General features: G+C 47.8%; 2 protein-coding genes across 4 annotated transcripts in view; both read left to right on the top strand.

Annotated features, from left to right (window-relative positions):
• Window positions 1-15,064, top strand: part of LOC113425820 (SPARC-related modular calcium-binding protein 1-like) — a 32,465-nt gene extending 17,401 nt beyond the window's left edge. Inside the window, exons 3-12 of the mRNA XM_087971233.1 lie at window positions 265-377; window positions 882-981; window positions 3,557-3,607; window positions 4,955-5,011; window positions 6,796-6,873; window positions 7,741-7,933; window positions 8,653-8,735; window positions 9,786-9,885; window positions 10,844-11,091; window positions 14,505-15,064. Coding sequence (XP_087827359.1) covers window positions 265-377; window positions 882-981; window positions 3,557-3,607; window positions 4,955-5,011; window positions 6,796-6,873; window positions 7,741-7,933; window positions 8,653-8,735; window positions 9,786-9,885; window positions 10,844-11,084 — 1,016 coding nt within the window. The 3' untranslated portion in view covers window positions 11,085-11,091; window positions 14,505-15,064. The remainder of the gene's footprint in view (window positions 1-264; window positions 378-881; window positions 982-3,556; window positions 3,608-4,954; window positions 5,012-6,795; window positions 6,874-7,740; window positions 7,934-8,652; window positions 8,736-9,785; window positions 9,886-10,843; window positions 11,092-14,504) is intronic.
• A 4,007-nt stretch (window positions 15,065-19,071) lies between these two features.
• Window positions 19,072-23,871, top strand: part of LOC113425824 (ADP-ribosylation factor 6-like) — a 14,818-nt gene continuing 10,018 nt past the window's right edge. The window contains exon 1 of one of the 3 annotated variants that reach the window (XM_087971247.1): window positions 19,072-19,555. The gene's annotated coding sequence lies outside the window, so the exon portion shown is untranslated. Of the gene's footprint in view, window positions 19,556-21,320; window positions 21,457-23,871 lie in introns of those variants that run through there. The other 2 variants (XM_087971245.1, XM_087971246.1) reach the window with 2 other exon arrangements.

Below are 23,871 nucleotides of genomic sequence, written 5' to 3'. Positions count from 1 at the left end.
TATGAAACCGGCCTGCAGTGTGGATTGACCGATTGGCTAATTGCTTATAGGTAGTGCTTGACTTACGACCGCAGTTCTTCAGAGTCCCAAGGGACTGGCCCCAGGTGGCTGTAGCTGTGAAACCGGGCTGCGGTGTGGATTGATTAGCAAATTGTTTATAGGAGTTGAAGCCCCCCACCCCCCACCCCCAAAGTCCCCAAGGTTCAGACAGCCTGGTGCAATGTCCGATCTTGACTTGTGTCTTCCTCCCATTTCTTTCCACAGGTGCCAATTTGACTCGTTGCCAGGAAGACCGAGCAGCTGCCCTCGCCAAATCCCGCCGCCAGACCCAGGCCCCCTACGTGCCTGAATGTAGCGAGAACGGCGCCTTCCTGGAGGTGAAGACCTTTCTGCGTCTTGCTTATGGCACCGGGCGAACTTCCTTTCTCTTTCTCTTTCTTTCCTTTCCTTTCTTTTCTCTCTCTCTCCCTTCAAATACTGGAAGATGCTCTCCTGCCTCCCCTGGTCCTTCTCTCCTCTAGACCAACCATGCCCAGTTCCTGCCACCATTCATCGTATGTTTTAGCCTTCAGTCACTCTCTCTTGCCGACTGTCTGAATTCTGACTTATGGGGACGCTGCCGTGGTCATAAGTGTGAAAAACGTCCCCAAGTCAATTTCTCCAGTGCCATCGTAACTTTGAATGGTCAATAAATGAACTGTCGTAAGGCGAGGATTACCAGCAGGGGACTCTTAAGGATGCTGCAACGGTCATGTGTCATAAGTCACATTTTTATGGCCGTTGTAACGTCAAGCAGTTGCTAAACGAATAGTCGTAAGTCGAGGACTTACCTGTATCCCGGGCACATCCCCTCATCCATTCTCTCTCTCCTGCCTGCGCAGGTCCAGTGCCATAAACAAACGGGCTATTGCTGGTGCTCCACCCCGGAAGGCAAGCCCATCGCAGGAACGTCTGCCCTGAACCAAGCGCCCAATTGCACAGGTAAGGCCTTCTGGGCATTGTCTCACCTCCAACCAGGCTCAGGGGTGGCATTCTACCAGTTCGCACCTATTCGCTAGAACTGGTTGTTAACATCCTAAGCAGTTCGGAGAACCGGTTGTTAGAAGAAATTACTGGACTAATCCTGTAAGGAAGGCAGGAAGGAAACATTCTGGTGTTGCTTACAGAAACTGCCTCTCCGTTAACCCTTATTACATTCTTGGCAGGACTAGACTTCCTGTCTCTGGAACTTCTCTGGAGTTTTTTCCCCCTCCTTTGCTGGTACTTTGCTTGTGTGGAGTGACCATTCAAAGTTACAATGGCCCTGAGAAAAGTGACTTATGACCGTTTTTCACACTTACGACTGTTGCAGCATCCCCACAGTCATGAGAGGCCAGGCGAGAAGTTGCATGCCTCGATGTGAGGGATATTGAGTTGGCCACGCCCAGCCAATAACATGACCACCAAGCCATGTCCACCCAGTCACATGACCACCAAGCCATGCCACCGTCTAAGACACGCCCACAGAACTGGCTGTTAAAAAATTTGAATCCCACCCCCGGCCAGGCTCCTGTTCTAACCCTGGTTCCACAAGAGTAAACACAAGACAAAGGTACCAGCACGACCTTTTACTGTTTCACTTACGAATCCTGTTCCTTCACAGATAAAAGGCTGCTTCCAACTAATTCGCTCCAATAAGAAAGAGCCAAAAATCAATATAAAATGTTTTGTAGATGGCACTTAGCGCCGGCAAGACTGGCAAAAATGTATCCAAATATAAAACTGGAATGCTGGAAGTGCAAACAAAAAAAAAGGAACGTTTTTCCATATGTGGTGGCAATATATAGAGGTTAAAAAATATTGGAAGAAGGTACGGAGATGGCTCTTTGAAGATTATAAATTATAGATTGAAATTGGAACCAGAATCGTGTCTATTATGTATGATTAAAGGGAATTTGAGCAAAGATAAAAGATATCTTATTGTATACATCTTATTGGCAGCAAGAATCACCTTTGCACAAAGCTGGAAGAGCGACAAAATACCACCAGATGAGGCTTTAATTCAAAAAATAATGGACTTGCAGAGCTAGACAAATTCACTATGGAACTAAAAGGGAAGGATGATCGAGAATATTATGCAATATGGGATAGGTCGTACGAACGGGTGAAGAATATAGATAGAAATGTTTAGTTACAAAACGAGAAACATGTATATATAATGACACAAACACTGTTAATGTACATGAGAGTTTTGTATTTTTGGTTTTTAAAGAATAAAAATTATTAAAAGAAAGAAACAAAGAAAGAAAGGAAGGAAGGAAGGAAGGAAGGAAGGAAGGAAGGAAAGAAAGAAAGAAAGAAAGAAAGAAAGAAAGAAAGAAAGAAAGAAAGAAAGAAAGAAAGAAAGAAAGAAAGAAAGAAAGAAAGAAAGAAAGAAAGAAAGAAAGAAAGAAAGAAAGAAAGAGCCTTGCCAGGTTTTTGCAGGGCTGCCAAAAACAACAGATAAAGTTCCTAAACAATAAATCAAAGAGTCTCCAAATACCAACTCAGATATTCTAACATCCGCCAGGCTCGAGTATCAAACTTCTTTGCTTCCTGCACAGAACTCCAGTTTCTCAGCTGGCTTTTATCTCTTAAGGGAGGGGCCATTAATTTGCAGCCTTACTCCCGAGTTGCCTGTGCTGCTGTAGCTGCTCTTTCCTTCGAGCAGTCCTGCGCGCATGCGCATTGGGCACAGGCTCCTCGGGGACCTCTTCATCACTGCTGCCAGGCTCCACAATCTCCAAACTCCCTGATGGTCCTGACCCCATCCCTGCATCCCACGCAGGCCCCTCATCTGAGTCCTCGCTCTCCGAGACCTCAGCCATCTGCACCTGCTGCCAGCGAATCACGACAGCTCCTGGGGGCTGATGAGTGGGGTGGAGAAACAAGGAATTTATCCAAGATTTATCTTCCTGGTTCGGGGGTCTCGGTTTCTTTTCTGAACTGAAATAATTAATGCGGAGAAAATAATATTTTTTTGTCTTTTAATGACCCCGTAATCCCTTGCATCAGGGTGAAATCGGGGCAACTGAATGGAGCTGACTGTTTACTGGCCGGATGCCTTTCCTGTCACCAGTGAGGAGTTTTGTTCAGCAGAGAGAGTCTCATTGTCCCCAGAGAGAGAAATATCTGCTGCTACCAAGGATCGAACTCACAGCCTTCTGATTGTGAGGCGAGAGCTCCACCTCTAGGCCACTGTACAACTCAGAGAAAATAATTAATAATTAAATTAAATTAAATTGAATATATTTATTAATACATTTAATAGTCATTTATTAATAAATATCCAAGGGAACTGCTGGGCGTCCTAATAAAAGATCAAGAACAGCTAGAAATCCAGATTAGACTAAGAGCGTTTTTTTTTTCAAACCTGGCTACTTTAAAACCTATGGACTTCAACTCCCAGAATCCCCCAGCCAGCATGCATTGCTGGAACGTCCAATCACAGCGGTGTTTATAAATCAAGGACTGTCTGTAAACCTTGGTTAGTCACCCCTTGATTCCTTCTGTCTCTTTTGCTTCTGCCCCAAACCAGGAACGGATTCGGTGGGAACTTCATGGCAAGATGCCCGTTCTTCCAAGCGAGGTAAGTCGCCCTCTGCTCACAGTTATGCCCAGCGACTGAGTGCGCATGATGTGCCTAACTTGAGTTAACCTGTGTTCTGGATTCACACCATGCACTGACCCAAGTTCAAACTAACCCGGTTTAGCATGTTATGGGGATCGTGTAGGCTCTAGACCAGTATTTCTCAACCTTAGCCACTTTAAGATGGGTGGACTTCAACTCCCAGAATTCCCTAGCCAGGTTAGGGAATTCTGGGAGTTGAAGTCCACCCATCTATAAGTGACTAGGGAATTCTGGGAGTTGAAGTCCACCCATCTAAAAGTGACTTAGGGAATTCTGGGAGTTGAAGTCCACCCATCTAAAAATGGCTAGAGAATTCTGGGACTCTAAAACTGACTTAGGGAATTCTAGGACTTGAACTCCACCCATCTGAAACTGACTTAGGGAATTCTGGGATTTGAAGTTCACCCATCTATAAGTGACTTAGGGAATTCTGGGATTTGAAGTTCACCCATCTAAAAGTGACTTAGGGAATTCTGGGACTTGAAGTCCACCCATCTATAAGTGACTAGGGAATTCTGGGAGTTGAAGTCCACCCATCTAAAACTGACTTAGGGAATTCTGGGAGTTGAAGTCCACCCACCTAAAATGGCTAGAGAATTCTGGGACTCTAAAACTGACTTAGGGAATTCTAGGACTTGAACTCCACCCATCTGTAACTGACTTAGGGAATTCTGGGACTTGAAGTTCACCCATCTGTAAGTGACTTAGGGAATTCTGGGACTTGAAGTCCACCCATCTATAAGTGACTAGGGAATTCTGGGAGTTGAAGTCCACCCATCTAAAAGTGACTTAGGGAATTCCACCCATCTAAAATGGCTAGGGAATTCTGGGACCCTAAAAGTGACTTAGGGAATTGTGGATTTGAAGTCCACCCATCTAAACGTGGCTGGGGATTCTGGGACCCTAAAACTGACTTAGGGAATTCGGGACTTGAACTCCACCCATCAAAAAGCTGCTCGGGTTGAGAAATGCTGATTCACAGCTACTTGAGCTTCCTGACAAAACCAAAAGCCATTTTCCTGCATGCCCCCCTTGAATGCCTTTGGGGGGGCCCAGGGTTGCTTCGCAGGCAGAGGTCCAACCGATGGAGCTTCTTCTGCCTTAGGAAAAGCATACCCCACCCCGGTTGGGTTCCGGGTTGGCCCCCTCCCTCGGTTTGCGTCCAGTGTAGAACCCCGACGAACCCTCATCATCGCCTCAAGTGGCCCCCCGGTAGCTCTAAATTCTCTCACTCTTTGGACAGAGAAGATGACATTAAACCCTCTGTAATAGCTGCCTTCCACCTCTTTTCCTCCCTGAACGCAGAAGAAGGTGTGGCCCCCCGGCCTACTCAGCCAAGCCCCGGGCCCCACAGGCAGCCAGGTAGGTCCTTCCTTCCTCTCCCGCCCCCGGTCCAGGCCCCCCAGGCCACCGACCCTCGGTTTTGGGGGTGGGGGGGGTGAGCTGCTTGGACTCACCAGAACTGGACCGTGGTTGCACGGGTGTGTTTGCAGTGCAATGATTGCACAATGCATGCTGGAAATGGAGACCCCCAAATGTGGACTGCCGTGCCTGAGTTCTTTCTTTCTTTCTTTCTTTCTTTCTTTCTTTCTTTCTTTCTTTCTTTCTTTCTTTCTTTCTTTCTTTCTTTCTTTCTTCCTTCCTTCCTTCCTTCCTTCCTTCCTTCCTTGTTTCTTTCTTTCTTTCTTTCTTTCTCTTTTGTCTTTCTCTTTCCTTCCTTCCTCCCTTCTCCCTCCCTCTTCTTCCTTCCTCTTCCTTCCTTTCTTTCTTTGCTTTCTTTCCTTCCTTCCTTCCCTTCCTTCCTTCCTTCCTTCCTTTCTTTCCTTTCTTTTCCTTCCTTCTTCCTTCCTTTCTTTCTTGTTTTTCTTTCTTTTTCTTTCTCTTTTGTCTTTCTCTTTGATTCCTTCCTTCCTTCCTTCCTTCCTTCCTTTCCTTCCTTCCTTCCTTCCTTTCCTTCCTTCCTTCCTTCCTTTCTTTCCTTCTTTCTTTCTTGTTTCTTTCTTTCTTTTCTCTTTTGTCTTTCTCTTTCCTTCCTTCCTTCTCCCTCCCTCTTCTTCCTTCCTTCCTCCCTCCCTTCCCTTCCTTCCTTCCTTCCTTCCTTCCCTTCTTGTTTCTTTTCTTTCTTTTGTCTTTCTTCCTTCCTTCCTTCCTTCCTTCCTTCCTTCTCTTCTTCCTTCCTTCCTTCCTCTCTCCCCTTCCTTCCAGTAGTGGATTCCTACCTTCCTACCAGTTCTTGTGTGTGTGTGTGTGTGCGCACACACCTAACACAATCAGCTGAGAGGATGAAGAAACAAAAGCTTGACCCTCCCGTGCTTGTTGCTTCTTTTATCCTCTCAGCTGATCGTTGGAGGAATCGGTTCAGCCATACCAGTAGATTTTTTACGACCAGTTCGGCCAAACCAGTCCAAATCAGTAGCATACAACCACTCCTTCCTTCCTTCCTTCCTTCCTTCCTTCCTTCCTTCCTTCCTTCCTTCCTTCCTTCCTTCCTTCCTTTTTATTTTCATTTTCATTTATTTATATCCCACCTTCACTATTTTTATCAAGAAACTAACAAACATACCTAATACTCCTTCCTCCTATTCTTCCCACAACAACCCTGTGAGGTGGGCTGGGTTGAGAAAGAGAAGGACTTGCCTAAAGTTACTCAGCTGGCTTTCATGCTTAAGACGGGGCTCGTCTCCTGGCGATGGGCCCAAAGTCACCCAACCGGCTACCATGCCTACGGCGGGACTAGAACTCCCAGTCTCCTGGCGCTTGGCCCAACGTCATCCAGCCGGTTTCCAGCTCCAAGGCAGGATTAGAACTCACTGTCTCACTCACTGATGAAAATGAATATAAATAAACAAAGCAATGGCAATCCCTGTCTGCTGAGTGGGCAACACGGTTGGGTGGGTGGCATGGCTGCCCTTTGGATGTGGCCCTTTGGATGTGGCCCTTTGGATGTGGCCCTTTGGATGTGGCAAGGTTCGGGGGGGTAAGAAAAAAACCAGAAGGGCCACTGAGGCACCAAAGAATTGGGTGGGCTAAGATGGTTTCCAGGGTGCCACATTATTGCTCTAAACTAACCCCTCTGCTTCTGTTTCCTGCCAATTATTCTGCTTCCCTGCCCGTCACGGATTCCTCACTCCTCCTCCGTAACCCAGAAGGCACCACCCTGCCTTTCCTGATTCCCATCATCCTTCCGGATTTCAAGACCAACCACTCGGCGAAACCGGCTCAAGGTGAGCCCCGTTTTCTTACTAATGTATTTATTAAATGTATGTTGCTGCTCATGTCACTCTAAAAAGCAACTTTGGACGGCTGTCCATGAAAGATATAAAATTATTTATGTCCAGTGCCGGATCTGCCCAGAGTCCAGATTTAGGAATTGACTCTCGGACTCTTTGGGAAATGACTCCTAGTTAAGACGGTTGCAGTCAGATTCAGTTTACAATTGTATTACTAAAGGTTAACAGTTACAAAAAGGCAAAGTGCAAAATTCAGCACCGTGAAATGGGCTCAACGGTTGAGGACCGTACCACCCAGTCAAGCGTGTCTCTATTTAAAACATTAGCATTTGCTAAAACCTGGTCATCCTCTGGTCAGTTCGGCACCAGTTCAAGCCAACTGAAACTCAAAAGGTTTGGGTCGGCACTGCCTGGGCACGAGACAATTCACTCACCCCCCTGTCCCCCACCCCCTGGGTATCAATCATATTCAATGGCACTCCACCAAGAGTCATCAACGTTCTAGCATTTTGTGGCAAAACATCCCAGTTACTATCTTGAAACTGATGGAACAATTCGGCAACGCGCGCCCCCTCCTTTAAAAAAAAAACATATAAATATTTTATGAGTTGACATTTTGTAGGAATTGAGCAGGCTGAACTGGAAGGCGGGGTCAAATGTGCCATAAGTTTAGAATCGTTGCATTCCCACAAGAGAAAGAAGCCCAGCCTTCCCATGAATTCTGTTGACTTATCTGGCACCAACTGGGCTTGACCGTTAGTAGAACAGGTTCTTGCATAGAGGTAGCACACGATAAACCTTTAATGCTTCGAACTCAACTCCTGTTTCTGCTTCCTCGCGCCGGACGCTCCTCCCGTCCAGAATATCCGCCGTCGTGCGAACAGGAACGGCGGGAAGCCATCCACGAGGCCCGCCAGCACCAGCAAGAGGGCACCTTCATCCCGGCGTGCGAAGGCGATGGCACCTACAAGGAGGTGCAGTGTCACCAGGCCACAGGCTACTGCTGGTGCGTGCGAGTGGACACCGGCCGCCCCATCCCAGGGACCTCCACCCGGTCAGTGCCATACCTGTCTTGAACCCAGAGTTTGAATCTGATTGAGCCCCTTTCTTCTCCCCTAGGTTCAGTGCCCCCCCCTCTCCTTTAGCATAAAGTAGATGGCAACTTGGTGGACTTCAACTCCCAGAATTCCTCAGCCAGCATGAGGAACTCTGGGAATTGCAGTCCCAACACAGCCGATAGCCCCAAAGCTGGGAGAGGTGGTCAGAAGAAGAAATTGTCCAGGAAAAATGGGGAGAGACCCAGATCTGGACCCAGTCTGGACTGCAGTTTCTTTCCATTCCTAACAATAGTGGTATGCTACTGGTTTGGACTGGTTCAATTGAATCGGTAGTAAAAAAAAAAAAGCTTATCCGACGATCAGCCGAGAGGCGAAAGAAGAGAAAAGTGCAGGATTGGCCCTCCCACCCGCCAATCCTCCCACCCACCAATCCCTCCCATTTGGCCCTCCCCCCTGCGCTTTCCTCTTCTTTCTCCTCTGAGCTGATTGGCTCAGCTGGTGTGGGGAAAGATGTGCGCGTGCGTTAGGCAAGCCACGCCCACCAAGCCACGCCCACCAAGCCACGCCCACCGAACCGGTGGTAGAACCATTTGAATCCCACCACTAGTTCTTAACGTCACCCCCTTAAAAAAAAGGGGGAGAGCTCCCCTGGAAAAGAGATTTACCACCCCACAAATCAATTTTAATCTTAATTTCTCTGCGTCGTTTTCCCCAGAAACTTTCCCCCGGACTGCGAAGCTGATACAGCAACCAAGAGCACGGAAATAGGGCCCTTGTTCCGAGATCGGATCCTGCCCGGTAAGTCAGAGCTGTTTCCCTGCCTTGAAAAACAAGAAGAAGGAGACACGGTTGTGTGTTGAGTCCCTTACTCTATACTCTTTATGTGCATGCCTGCATTCCCACTCACACTAGTAATACTATTACTAAATTTGCAGAGGATACAACAGTGGTGGGACTTATCTCTGGGGGTGGTGGATGAATCTGTCTAGCGAGATGAGGTGGACCAACGGTTGCTTTGGTGGTGTGGAGACCATAACTTGGTCCTCAACACCAAGAAGACCAAGGAGCTGATAGTGGACTATAGAAGGAGCAGATCAGACCTCCAGCCCTGGCTTATCAATAGAGACCGAGGGGAGCAAGTGGCCAGTTTTAAGTTTCTGGGTGTTATCCTAAAAGAGGACCTGACCTGGGGGGCTCACATTGCAGCCCTGGTCAAAAGGGCCCAGCAGAGATTAGACTACCTGAGGTTTCTCAGGAAACGACAACTGGATGAAAAACTGTTGGTGACCTTCTACCGCTGCACCATAGAGAGTATCTTAACTTACTACACACCTGTGTAGGGTTTGCCACTTGCACCGGGGCAGATAGGACGGCACTCCAGAGGGTTAACATCATTGCCCAGAGGATCCTGGGTTGTCCTCTCCCCTCTTTGGAAGAGCTCCTGCTGCCTTAAGAAAGTTCAAAACATCCTCAAAGATCCATCTCATCCTAGGAACCCTTTTTTTTTTAACTATTACCATCTGGCAGACGGTACAGGACAATAATAAAAACAAGGACAAATAGGCTGAAAAACAGCTTCTATCCCAGGGCAAGTAACTCTATTGAATTCTCCTGTATAGTGTAATATTAATGCAATATCAGGGGTTTTCAATTCAATGTATAGAATGGGAAGGAGGTGTGTTTGTGTTTACTTTCAGTCATAATGTACACTGGAGATGGCATTTAATTTCGTTGTACAATGTGCAACGACAATAAAGTAAATTAAACTAAACTAAACGTTTATTTTGGACAAGGTTTTTCAGCAGCTTTCTGTTGGAAAGATTCCTGTCTTTTGATCTTTCCAACTAGGTTGTCCCGGGTCAAAGAAAACTCAGTTCCTTACCCAACTGATCAAAGCATTGAGTTCCCACATGCTCCAATCAAGGCTGATGACCATTCCATACCGCAGGTAAATTTGGCTCGCCCCTGGCGAAAAAGGAAGTGCCTTCGGTCTGTGAACCGCACGATCAAAGATATTATGCAGAGTTGTGTTTCTAGACTTTAAGGTCTCTGGATTTCAACTTCCATGGTTCTCTAGCTAGCATTTTGAACTTGAAGATGGGTGGACTTCAGCGTGGTGGCGAGGGGATTCTGGGATTTGGAGTCCACACCCCCTTAAAAGCTGCCAAGATCAAGAAACAGGGACTTGGGCTGCAGGCGTTGGGTGAAGTGAGGGCCCTAAGCCAAACTCCCAAGTTTTGGAACATGGTTAATTTGGTTAGAGATTTTTCCAAGAGCGTTTGTCCAGTTGGCATATAGGAACCCTGTAGACAGATAAATTATTATCTGGAGGGTCCTGGAGACCCAGTCTGACACAGCTAGCCAGAGTTGGAGGAGAGAGGGTAGGTAGAGAGAGTAGAGGGGGAAGAAGAGGAGAGAAGAGGAGACAGAGTAGGAAGGGGAATAGAGAGAGGGAGACAGGGGAGGGAGGAGAAAGAGGGAGAGGGAGAGAAAGACGGGGGAGGGAGGAGAGAGAGAGGGAGGGTGAGAGGGAGAAAGGGAGAGAGAGAAGGAGAGAGGGAGGAGGAGAAGGGGAGGGAAGGGAAGAAAGAGAGAGAGAGGGAGAGGGAGGGAGGAAGAGAGAGAGAGGGAGAAAGAGTATTTGGTAAAGTTTAAGGGCCAAGAATTGGGAGGCCATGAGTTCAAGTTTTGCCTTGGGCATGAAAGCCAGCTGGGTGATTTGGGGCCAATCCCCAGGTGGTGATGAGTTCTAGTCCCCCCTTGAGGGATTCAGGGCGAGTCTCTTACGCTCAGCCCAGCCTACCTTCCAGGGTTGTTGTTGGGAACATTACAAATACCACCTTGACTTGCAGTGACAATTAAACCACGTTTAAAAAAAACCAAACCCACGACATGCTCTCTGGCAGGTTTCCGGATTCCTTGGCGGCCCCCAGCTTGGAAGACCGGGCCGTGCGCTGGCAGTTCACCCACCTGGACAGAGACTTCAGCAACGGCGTGAGCGAGCGGGAGCTGCGCCCTTTCAAGCTGTACATGAAGCAAAACGCCCGGCCCAAACGCTGCGTCCGGAAGTTCCTGGATTACTGCGATCTCAGCGGCAACAAGTTGATCTCTCTGCCCGAATTCAGAGGCTGTTTGGGGCTCAGCTAACCCTCCGGTGTGTATTTTAACAGATCATCAGAGTTGGAAGGGACCTAGTAGGTCATCTAGTCCAACCCCCCGCCCAAGCAGGAGACCCTACACTATTTCTGACCGATGGCAATCCAATCTCTTCTTGAAAGCCTCCAGGGATGAAGCTCCCACAACTTCTGAAGGCAACTTCTGTTCCATGGGTTGATTCTTCCCATCGTCAGAAAATTCCTCCTTATTTCCAGGTTGAATCTCTCCTTGATCAGTTTCCATCCACTGTTCCTTGTCTGGCCTTCAGCGGCTTTGGAGAATAGTTTGACTCCTTCCTCCTCTCTGGAGCAGCCCCTCAAATATTGGAAGATGCTCTCCTGTCTCCCCTGGTCCTTCTCTTCCCTAGACTAGCCAGGCCCAGTTCATTGTATGTTTCAGCCTCCAGTCACTCTCTCTTGCTCTCTCCCCCTCTCTTTCTCTCCCTCTTTCTTTCTTTCTCTCCTTCCTTCCTTCCTTTTTCTCTCCCTCTTTCTTCTTTCTCTCCTTCCTTCCTCTTTCTCCTTCTCTTTCCTTTCCTTTCTCTCCCTCTCCCTTCAAATATTGGAAGGCTGCTCTCCTGTCTCCCCTGGTCCTTCTCTTCCCTAGACCAGCCAGGCCCAGTTCCTGCAACTGTTCTTCCTATCTTTTAGCCTCCAGTCCCCTCATCATCCTGGTTGCTCTTCTCTGCACCTTTTCTAGCATAGCTGTCTAGTCAGATATCTCAACCAGAACAGAACAGAACAATAGTTGGAAGGAACCTTGGAGGTCATCTAGTCCAACCCCCCACCCAAGCAGGAGACCCTACACCATTTCTGACCGAGGGCAGTCCAGTCTCTTCTTGAAAGCCTCCAGGGATGAAGCTCCCACAACTTCTGAAGGCAACTTCCATTCCGTCGGGTGGATTGTTCTCACTGACAGGAAATTGGAAGGGACCTTGTAAGGTTGTCTAGTCCAACCCCCTTTCCAAGCAGGAGACCCCACACCATTTCTGACAGATGGCAGTCCAGTCTCTTCTTGAAAGCCTCCAGGGATGAAGCTCCCACAACTTCTGAAGGCAACCTCTGTTCCATGAGTTGATTGTCCTCACTGTCAGAAAGTTCCTCCTTATTTCCAGGTTGAATCTCTCCTGACTCATTTTTACGACGGTGGCAGTGACCCAGGGTCATGGGAATCTCCTTTTGTGACCCACAGTTGTTGAGTGTCGCGTTGACTGTGAAGGTGGAGCCAACAGTCGTACATCTGAGGACCGATCCTAAGTTAATTTTTTCCCAGGCCGTTGTAAATTTAAACCGTTTTTAAACGGATGGCGATAAACATTGAGGGTGGCCTGTATTTGGTGCTATCAACAAAATTGGGAGCTTGCTGGAGTTAACAACAAGGCCTGGAAGAAAATTAATTAGTGCTTTTTCAACCCTCCCCCTCCTTTGTCCCTTAATAAATTCACCCCCTCCCCATTTTATCCTGTCAATCCTTCCGAGAAAAAGGAGTTTTAGAGAGCAGATTAAGTCTTGTATTAACTTTCCACGCTGTTTCCTTCCCAATGGGTTAAGTTGGCATTTCTTCTTTTGTGAAAACGACCGAGAATCACCTGAAACCTTTGAAAAGAAATGGGGACAAACTGATTATTTCTGCTTTGTTTTGTTTTTAACACACGGCGCTCCGAGAAACTCAAAACCTGCTTCCTTGATTAAAGACGTCAATTCCAAACACGAAAGACAAAACACCTTTGGCAACATTGAACGCTTTTCCAGTTGTGTGTCTTTTGTTTTTTTTTTCATTCTGTCAGAAAGCTTTTGTCACTGGGCGTTTTTGCAGATCTTTGTCTCAAATGAAGTTTGACTCTTGATCGAGGACACAGGTTGTTGCCAAAAGACAGATAAGAAGGAGAAAGGTTGCCTTCTTAGGATGAAGATGTGGAAAAAAAAGAGAGAGAAAGGATGGAATGGAATGGAATATAGAATAGAATAGAAAATAGAATGGAAAATGGAATAGAACAAGAATAGAATAGTATAGTATAGAATAGAATAGAAATAGGAATGAGTAGAGTAGAGTAGAGTAGAGTAGAGTAGAGTAGAGTAGAGTAGAATAGAATAGAATAGAATAGAATAGGAATAGAATAGAATAGAATAGAATAGAAATAGGAATGAATAGAATAGAGTAGAGTAGAATAGAATAGAATAGAATAGAATAGAATAGAATAGAATAGAATAGAATAGATATTGGAAGGAATAGAATAGAATAGAATAGAATAGAATAGAATAGAATAGAATAGAATAGAATAGAATAGAATAGAATAGAATAGAATTCTCTATTGGCCAAGTGTGATTGGACACACAAGGAATCTGTCTTGGTGCAAATGCTCTCAGTGTACATAAAGGAAAAGATACATTTGTAAAGAGTCAAGAATAATCAGGTACAATACTTAATAATAGTCATAGGGTGCAATAAGCAATCAAATCATACTAGGAAACAGTCCATATAAATCGTAAGGATACAAGCGAGAAAGTTACAGTCATACAGTCACAAGTGGGAGGGGATGGCCGATAAGGAGTGATGAGAAGATTAATAGTAATAGTAGTGCAGACTTCGTAGATAATTGGACAGTGTTGAGGGAATTATTTGTTTAGCAGAGTGATAGCTATTACTAATTACTAATCTTTTTGGGCTCCCATGCTGAAAACATTTGCGTGCCAGCACCCAAAAGGCAATGTGTCCACCTCTGCGCATGTGCGTGCAACACCCCCTTCTTACCTGCACTGCACATGCGCGTGCCTCCCAGATGATTTAAGGCCCATTTGAGGCCTTTTTCACCCTCCCGGGGCTCGAGGGAAGCCTCTGCAGCCTTGGGAGGCCGAAAAACGGGCCTGTTTCAGCACTTCGGGTTTCGGCACTTCCAGTATTTCCGGAAATACCGGAAGTGCTGAAACGCAGCCCGTTTCGGCCTCCCAAGGCTGCAGAGGCTTCCCTCGAGCCCTCGGGAGGCGAAAACAGCCTCCCCAGGCTCCAGAGGCCCTCCGGAGGCTGAAAACGGGCACTTCCGGTATTTCCGGAAGGCCCGTTTTTCGGCCTCCCAAGGCTGCAGAGGCTTCCCTCGAGCCTCTGGTAGGCCGTAAAAGGCCTCAAACGGTCAAAAATCATCTGGGAGGCGTGTGCATGTGCAGTGCAGGTAAGTTTGGCTGGGGCTCGCATGCCGGCACAAATGGCTCCGCGTGCCATAGGTTCACCATCATGGTGATAGGGTCTCCTGCTTCAGTTGTTAAGCGCAAGGACCAGTTGCAAATCACCTTTTTTCCGGCGCTGTGAAGCTTTGAACTGGTCACTAAGCGAACACCTGTAAGCTGAGGACCGCCTGTAGTGGGGCATATCCCAACCCCACATTTCATTAATCTTTTTCTCCTTTCTTGTTCAAAGGTTTTCTCTCTCCCAAAATGGCATGCAATCTCTCCCTCTCTCTCTCCCTGAGTTTCGGCCTTCGATTGCTGACTGACTGACCTTCTGCACTTTAAAAAGAAAAAAGGATGGACTGGATTTTCTGCCAAGAATGACGAGGAAGAATGAGCAGAATCGGTGACTGCAAAGCCCACCCACTCGTGTGTGTGTGTGTGTGTTTTTTTTTTTTCCTTCCTGGTTTTACCTGCTTTTAAAAACGTAGATTTAAAAAGGGCGGCGGTGATCCGCAGTCTTCCTAGATTTTGTTAATAATAACGATATTTTAATCCTTGCTTTATTTCTACGGGGTCCTTTGAAAGGGAGAAAAAAATCTGGCCGTGGGAGGATGACATTATAGCCTTTCTCAGTGTTTTTAAAAAGATGTATGTTTTTTTTTAAATAAAAGGACGATTGGTCTTCTAAGTCCCTGGCGCTGGGGAAAAAAATAAATAAGCCGGATTTTAGAACCAAAGTCTTATCTAGTCTTATCTGCGTGGGCTCTTTTGAATCAATAAATTATATACAAGGATGCTCTTTTAAAAGCTGTTTTCTGGTTTCCATTTAAATGGTCGAATCTGCCTTCCACAATGCAGGCTCTGTACCATTTCTGTCTCGCGATACAGGCAACCCTCAACTTACAGCCACCATGGAGCCCAGTGTGATGACCCGGAGTGTAACACAAACGTAACAAAATCCAAAACGTACCTAAATGTCCTTTAATGCCTCCAACTTGGCCCCACTGTTCAATAATTCTCAGTTGGAGATAAAACGTATTCAAAAACAGTCTTCAAAAGAAAGCAATACAGTCCGAACTTAATGAGCAGATAGAGGTGAGATAAAAAAACCAAAACAAACTACAATGAAGGAATTTCCACAACGGACCAGGATAAGTAATTACCAACTTCAAGGAGATAACAAGGCACAGTCTGTTGGAAGGACGCCAACTAAGATAACTTCAGCCCAAAATAACACACGCTTTGCTTCTGGCAATGCTGTGTTTTTAACCGTCTCTCTTATATACTATTCTCCCCAGCTGCAACCAATGAGGGGGATCATGGCCGCTTCCTCTCTCATAAGCCAAGTTGTTTCCTTCTCCGTTCCTCCCTGCATGTCCTAGGATGAAGAGGGGATGGGCCTGGTTGCCCAGCCAGCCTCTGCCCTTTCCCAGCCTCCTCCACAACCTCCGGAGCCACACTTCCATGACCTGTTGGCTGTTCCTCCTCTCCCTCAGAGTCGGTCTCCACCAGGGGCATATGACACCCAGGCCGCAAAGGACGGGAAGGGGGGGAATTAATTGCACATCATTTCCACTTTTTTTAAATCAAGTTTTTTATTTCAATCTACACACACAACCATACATTAACAGTGTGGCATCAATGTATCATACATTTTAGTATAAGTTAATAATATCTCTTAATACACATATTCACATTAAGTCATCACTTCATTGCTTATTTTCAACATTTCAATATTCTCTCCTAACGAGAAACCACCATACCAGTTAAACATACCTTATAGTTTCATTGTTCAATTTCCTCCCCAATTTTATTTTTTAAATAAAAAAAATTCTCGTTTGGCAAGCAGTGTGAATCCAGGTTTCCCATCTCAGTACAAACGTGACCATAGTTACCCATTCATTTTATTTATGCAATATCATATCCCATTATCCTTATTAGTATTAAATGTTAAACTTATCCAATTCCAGTTCATGTTATAACTTAATTCATTTTTCTTAGGGTACTCTCATGTAAACATTGTTATCTAAAATGCTTATCTCATTTCTATGTTCATTTCCCATATTACCTTTTTCTGTCACGTTTGCAATTTTAACAGTCCTTATCATATTAATTCAAATTTGTCCCCTTTGGTTAGTAATTCGAGCTAGCCACCTTCATTCTATATATTAAATCCATCCTTGTCAAGACGCAAATGAGTTATCTCCAATTGCAGCCCATTGGCACAGCCCAAGTTCTCTGGAGTGGCCCGCCCTCTGCTGGCGGATCTGCGCATTTCAGCGCGGTAAAGGGTTGGGGTTTTTTTGCCTTTTGTGAATAATTATTTGAGTTATTTTATTTACTAGCTCGAGACCCGTGCTTCGCTACCAAACTACGTGGTGGGGCTTAGTTTTGGGGGAGGAAAATAAGGGGGAAGGGAAATTCTGCCTCTGCCTACCAGCATCCATTGGTATTCATCCGTCTAGTGTCCTGTCAGTGTGAGAGAGAGAGTTGAGGGCTGTTTGGAAACTGAAATAGTATTTGCTGTGTGAGCAAGGAGACAGCGAGGAACCTGGGCGTGGCTTAGCTCAACTGTTCTGTGCTAAAGCTGTTTGGTGCTCTGAAACTGAAACTGAAACTCCTCTGCTTGTGTTTTGCAGGTGGGGAGGGGGAGTAGAACTCCTTAGCATCAGAGCATGTTAATAATAATAATATAGGAAATACTCTAAATGCTCTGATGGTCATTTCAAAAAATCCTTTCTTAGTGAGCACCTAGAAGCCAAGAGGAACATAGGTGCCAAATTTCAAGTTTGTAGGCTTTACGGTGCTGAAGATTTTGTGATGATGCGCAAGGAGTATTTTGCTTTTATATATATATATAGATTTAGCACAAAGACATCAAACTCAATTTCACTGAGGGCCACATCAGGATTGCGTCTGACCTTGGAGGACCGTTCGGCGTGGCCATGGTGGGCATGACATGGGACCGCACCTCCGCAGACATGGTTTTTATAAACATATTAAAAAAATAGGCATACATTTCTGCAAATTTGGTTTTTCCAATACTTGATCTACTTGATCACCTTAATGAGAGAGAGAAACTGACTCCATAGGAAGACTACAATTATAAATTGTTGACATAGGCTATAGTAGCAGAATTGCAAGCTTGAAAGGTGAAATGTTTTTACTTTTCCTCCCTTTTATAACCTTCTGAAGCACCCTGGAGGCTCCATTTTGGGCCTGGTAGGTCTCCGGGAAGACTCCAGAGGCCAAAAGCGGTTGCGGGGGGGGGCACATCCCACCTGCACCCCATCTTCGCTAGCAGAGGCACCGTCGGGGCCAGTCTTTTGAGTTTGACATCCCTGATTTAGCCTATAGTACACAAAGAGCAGCAGGAAACATACATAAAAGGAGTGCAAAGTAACACTAGGGCACATGCAGGATGAAAATATATTAGTCAGTTTGCTGGATAAGTTCCTCTGCAGCTTTTCTCTCATTGCACAACGTGCAAAAAAACGTTGCAAATCTCCTTCCAGTTCAGAGCAAAGTTTATGGACTTTGCAACCTGCGTTTCCCTGGGTTCCCATGTGCAAACTGGCAGTGCAAACTGGCAGCGGCTTCACACACAGGCACACAAACGCACGCGGGCCCTCGAAGCCGACTTCAGGAAGCTGAAGTTGTGCAGCAGATTTTAGCTTCCAACCGGGCCAGAAAAGGAGCTACTGTAACCGTTGGAACGGAAAGACACGGGAGTCACAAGTAAGGAACGAGATTTGGCAGTTCCCGCATCTGAATGCTCTCCCGAGCACCAATTCTGGCTTTTGAAAATAGGCACAGCTGCTTTAGAAAAGGCAGCCGCCGCCCCCACCGTAAATAACAACAAATAAAAGAAACTTTTATTCTGTTCGTCTAGCATCGCAGAATTTCACCCAAACCTCGTTTCTTTAACTCGCTCAGAAATGATTAAAAAAAAAGGATGACCCCTGGATTCCAAGGGGGGGGGACCGAGAGCCCCCTCCCCAGTGGGATTTTGATTCTGGATTTTGACCATGTGACCATGGGGATGCTACAATGGTCGTAAGTGTGGGACAGGGGCAGGGGTGGGATTCTACCAGTTCGCACCTATTCGCTAGAACCTGTTGTTAACCTTCTAAGCAGTTGGGAGAAATTACAGGCCTAATCCTGTAAGGAAAGCAGGAAGGAAACATTCTGGAGTTGCTTACAGAAACTGCATCTCCGTTAACTCTTATTACGTTCTTGGCAGAACTAGACTTCCTGTCTCAGGAACCTCTCTGGAGTTTTTTTCCCTCCTTTGCTGGTACTTTGCTTGTGTGGAGTGACCATTCAAAGTTACAAAGGCACTGAAAAAAGTGACTTATGACCGTTTTTCACACTTACGACTGTTGCAGCATCCTCACAGTCATGAGAGGCCAGGCGAGGAGATGCATGCCTCGATGTGAGTGATATTGAGTTGGCCACGCCCAGCCGATAACATGAGCACCAAGCCACGTCCACCACCTAAGCCATGCCCACAGAACCGGTTGTTGCGAGGAGCTCCGCATCAGCTCTCCAACTTCTTTGTGCTCGGCCGTTCTACCTTGTCAGGCTGTTGTTCCCGCACCCAAGTCCCATCTCCGGGTTGCCCGAGGCTTTTCTTTTCCAAACAGTGTCAAAAGGCAGCTCCGCCCGGGGGGGCAAGGAAGAGGGAAGAGAGAGGGACCCACGACGACCCACTTCCACCCTCCTCCTCCTCCTCTTCCTCCTCCAAGGCGCTAGCCCTTTAAGAGGAGGCGGGAAGCATGCGCGCTGACGCCAGGCGTTGAACGAGGCGGGCGGGCGGCTCCTTTCGGGCGTCCGCGCCCTTTTCCTATTCCGGGACCCACGAGCTGGGCGAGCGGGGCGGCCGATCCCACGCGGCCAGGGACTTTGGCAGCCTTCTCCCCGCCGCCCCGCGACCCCCGCCCGAGGACTGAGCAGCGGTGCCGGGCTGCGCTCGGGTCTGCCCGGAGCCGGGCTTGGGAAAGGGCGAGCGGAGCCGCCGATGACTTTGCAGCCGGCCGGAGGGGGGCAGCAGCAGCAGCAGCAGCAGCGGCGGCGGCATCGCCCAGCGGGGCGGGGCGGGGGGTTTCCGCGTGGAACGTTGAGGGTCGCTTCGCTTTGTGACGCCGCCGCGGAAAGTTTCCCAACGTTCCAAAGGCGCCTTTGATCTCCGCCCCCCCGCCCGCCGGGAGAAAGTCAGCCCGGTTGGGACCCCCGCCCACCTCTCGGCTGGTCCGCCGGGCCGCGCGCCCCCGCCTCCTCCTCCTCTTTGCTTCCCAGGTGAGTGCTTGGGGGGACCCTGGGAAGGGAGGGAGGGGTCCTCTTAAGGCGTGTCCCCCCCCACGGGTCCTTTTTCCTCCTCTCTCCCACCCACCTTCCCCACTCTTCATCTGCCCCCGGGGGGGGCGCGTCGCTTCTCAAACCTTACAAACCCGGCTCTAAGGCAAGACGCGTGTCCAGCCGGGTCGGGCGAACGCGGCCTGAGTTGGCGGGGCGCGGCCGGGGTTGGGAGGAGAGGGAAGGAAGGAAGGAAAGAGAAGGGAAGGAGAGAGAAGGAGGAAGGAGAAGGAAGGAAGGAGAGAGAAGGAGGGAAGGGAGAGAAGGAAGGAAGGGGAAAGAGAAGGAAGGAAGGAGAGAGAAGGAGGGAAGGAGAGAAGGAGGAAGGGGAAAGAAGGAGGGAAGGAGAGAGAAGGAGGAAGAAGGAAGGAAGGAGAGAAGGAGAGGGAATGAAGGGAAAGAGAAGGAAGGGGAAAGAGAAGGAGGGAAGGAGAGGAAAGAGAAGGAGGGAAGGAGAGAGAAGGAGGAAAGAAGGAAGGAAGGAGAGAAGGAGAGGGAATGAAGGAAAGAGAAGGAAGGAAGAGAAGGAAGGAAGGAGAGAGAAGGAGGGAAGGGGAAAGAGAAGGAGGAAGGAGAGAGAAGGAGGGAAGGAGGGAAGGAAAGAAGGGGAAAGAGAAGGAGGGAAGGAGAGGGAAGAAAAGAGAAGGAGGAAGGAGAGAAGGAGGGAAAGAAGGAAGGAAGGAGAGAAGGAGAGGGAATGAAGGGGAAAGAGAAGGAAGGGGAAAGAGAAGGAAGGAAGGAGAGAGAAGGAGGAAGGGGAAAGAGAAGGAGGGAAGGGAGAGAGGAGGAGGAAGGAGAGGGAAGGAAAGAAGGGAAAGAGAAGGAGGAAGGAGAGGGAAGGGAAAGGGAAGGAGGGAAGGAGAGAGAAGGAGGGAAAGAAGGAAGGAAGGAGAGAAGGAGAGGGAATGAAGGGAAAGAGAAGGAAGGGGAAAGAGAAGGAGGGAAGGAGAGAGAAGGAGGAAGGGGAAAGAGAAGGAGGGAAGGAGAGAAGGAGGAGGAAAGAAGGAAGGAAGGAGAGAAGGAGAGGAATGAAGGGGAAAGAAGGAAGGGGAAAGAGAAGGAAGGAAGGAGAGAGAAGGAGGGAAGGGAAGAGAAGGAGGAAGGGAGAGAGAAGGAGGGAAGGAGAGGGAAGGAAAGAAGGGAAAGAGAAGGAGGGAAGGAGAGGGAAGGGGAAAGAAGGAAGGAAGGAGAAGAAGGGAAAGAAGGAAGGAAGGAGAGAGAAGGAGGGAAGGGAAAGAGAAGGAGGGAAGGAGAGGAAGGAGGGAAGGGAGAGGGAGGGGAGGGAGGGACGGAGCAGAAGGTGAGAGAGGGAAGGAAGGGGAAAGAAAGGGAGGGAAGGAAGGAAGGAAGGGGAGAGGGATGGGGCAGAGGGAGGGAGAGGAAAGAGAGAAGGGGGAGAGAGAGAGAGCCCGGCCGCCGCTTTTCTCTTTGCAGACCCCTCCTCATCCCGAGTTCAAGCGAGAGGGCGCCTCTGCGGGGACCCCTCCCGCCCCCTCCCTTCGCAGCCCCCCAAAGGGCTTGGGAAAGCCCCTCGGGAGAAGTTGGAGGTCAAAGGCAGGGCGGGGGCGGCCGGGGGGAGAGACCGAGAAGGCGAAGCGGGGCCCTCGCTCCTCCCTCCCGGCTGAGAAGAGGTGGGCGAACTTGGGGAGGGGAAGGTTTTCACCCCGAAACACCCACCCAGCCCGGGCACCGCCTTCCCGCGGGGAGCTTTGGGTGGGATCTCGCGTTTGAATTAAAACTGCCGTTCCCGGTCGGCGCTGCCAGGCAGGCGGGCGAGGGCTGAAGCGGCAGACACGTGTTCGGAGCCGGAAGCGCGGTGCGTCCTTGTCCCGCGCGTCAAAAGGGTGTGTGTGTGTGTCTCGGGGTGCGGGGGGTTAAAGCTGGCGGAGAAAGGCCTTCGGGTCCGGATTGGGGGGGGACGGGGCGGATTTGCGGTCTGTGGGGCGGAGGAGCCCCGAACTTCCTCTCCCGGACTTCCTTTCTTGGAAACACGGTTGCAGCTTCTTCTTCTTCTTTTGCATGGTTGCATTTTTGTCCCCAGCTTTTTTTTTTTTTTTTGGGGGGCCGAAGTTCATTTCGGGGCAGTCGGGAAGGGGGGGAGGCGTTGGGTCTTTTACTCGGGTTGTGGATTTGCAAACGGCCTCTGGAGCAAAATCTCTGAATCCTCTCTTTTTTCTCCAGAAGCAAAATCTCTTTTCCTCTCTTTTCTCTTTCTGGAGCAAAATCGCTTTTCTTTCTTTTTCCTGGAGCAAAATCTTTTATTTTCCTCCTTTTCCTCAGTAGCAAAATCTATTTTCCTCTCTTTTCTTTCTGGAGCAAAATCTCTCTCTCTCTCTCTCTTTCTTTCTTTCTTTCTTTCTTTCTTTCTTTCTTTCTTTCTTTCTTCTTTTTCTTCTTTCTTTCTTTCTTTCTTCTTTTTTCCTCTCTCTCTCTCTCTCTCTCTCTTTCTTTCTTTCTTTCTTTCTTTCTTTTTTTTCTTTTTCTTTCTTTCTTTTTCTTTCTTCTTTTTTTCTCTCTCTCTCTCTCTCTCTTCTCTCTTTCTTTCTTTCTTTCTTTTTTTCTTCTTTCTTTCTTCTTTTTTTTTCTCTCTCTCTCTCTCTCTCTCTCTCTTTCTTTCTTTCTTTCTTTCTTTCTTTCTTTCTTTCTTTCTTTCTTTCTTTCTTTCTTTCTTTCTTTCTTTCTTTTCCTGTAGCAAAATCTCTATTTTCCTCTTTTTCCCCCAGGAGCAAAATCGCTTTTCTTTCTTTCTTTTTCCTGGAGCAAAATCTCTTATTTTCTTTTTTTTTCCCCAGGAGCAAAATCTCTTTTTCCTGAAGCAAAATCTCTCTTCCTCTCTTTGGAAGTACAGTAACAAATTTCCTTCAAACCCTTCCTTTTTTTTTTTGGGGGGGAGGTATAAATCCGTGCCTCTCTATCCAGGGTCATTTCACTCTGGCCCAAGGACAGCCTGGCAACACCTCTTTTAAACCCAGGACTGAGATTTCCTCTGGGTCAGAACGCCCCTTTGTCTCTCTCTCTCTCACCCCCAATTTGAAAAGTCTATCCGGTTCGTTAATTCAGGGGGGTCTCCAACTTTGCCAACTTTTAAGACTTGTGGACTTCAACTCCCAGAGTTCCTCAGCTAACATGACTGGAGGAGGAATTCTGGGAGTGGAAGTCCACCAGTCTTAAAGCGGCCAAGTTTAGGGATCTCTGTTCTACCTATTGATGACTGGGGGATTCTGGGAGTTGAAGTCCACCAGTCTTGAAAGCGGGCAAGGTTGGGGGGCTCCTGCTGGTGGAGCTGGGCCTGCAGGCTTCAGCCACCCAGAAGCGAGAGGGGGAGGGTGCTTCCTCCTCCCCCGCCGACAAGACAAGACAAAAAAAAAGCTTCCAAGTCTTTTATGTGATTCAGCGCACTTCGTCTGGGCCAGGCTGCCGAAGAAGAAGCAGCAGGTGTTGGGACAACTTGTGAAGGCTGCTATTTGGGGAAGGTGGAGCAAGTTGGCAAGACTTTTGAAAAGTTGGGTGTTTCCTCCTCTTGAAAATGGTTGGGTGCTCAAGATTTTTTTCTTTTTTTTGCTCTATTTCTTTCTTCCTCCCCAGCTTCCGAAAGGTGAAGAAACTGTGTGTGTGTGTGTGTGTGTGTGTGTGAGATAAAAGAGACTTTGCCCATCTGGCTCTCCATTTAGGTAGCCACCCCTCCCTTTTTTTTCCTCCTTCCCTTCCTTTCTCCCTCTCATCTTTCTCCCCTCCCCTCTTTCTCTCCTTTCCTTCCTTCCTCTTCTTCCTTTCCTCCTTCCCTATCCCTTTCTTTTCCTTTCCTTTCTCCTTTCCTTCTTTCCTCTACTCCCTCCCCGTTGCTTTCTTTTCCATTTCTTTCCTTTCTCCTTTCCTTCTACCTTGCTTTCTCCCTTCCATCCATCCTCCTCTTCTTCCTTTCCTCCCTCCCTATCCCTTTCTTTTCCTTTCCTTTCTCCTTTCCTTCTTTCCTTTACTCCCTCCCTGTTGCTTTCTTTTCCATTTCTTTCCTTTCTCCTTTCCTTCTACCTTTGCTTTCTCCCTTCCATCCATCCTCTCTTCTTCCTTTCCTCCCTTGTCTCTTTTTTTCCCCTTTTCTTTCCTTCGACTTTCTCTTTCCTTTTCTCCTTCCTTCCTTCCTTCCCTTCCCTTCCCTTCCCTTCCTTCCTTTCCCTTCCTTTTCCTCCCTCCCTCCCTCTTTTCAGTCTTTCAAACTTGGCATATCCCATCCAGGAACACGCTCCGATGAGGAGTTTTTC

The sequence above is a fragment of the Notechis scutatus genome, chromosome 8, assembly GCF_049901735.1.
Source record: "Notechis scutatus isolate UNSWTSFEM ecotype Mainland chromosome 8, rNotScu1.2, whole genome shotgun sequence".
NCBI classification, from domain to species: Eukaryota; Metazoa; Chordata; class Lepidosauria; order Squamata; family Elapidae; genus Notechis; species Notechis scutatus.
The sequence above is the reverse complement of the archived record's forward strand: the minus strand, read 5'-3'. Positions and strand labels throughout refer to the sequence as shown.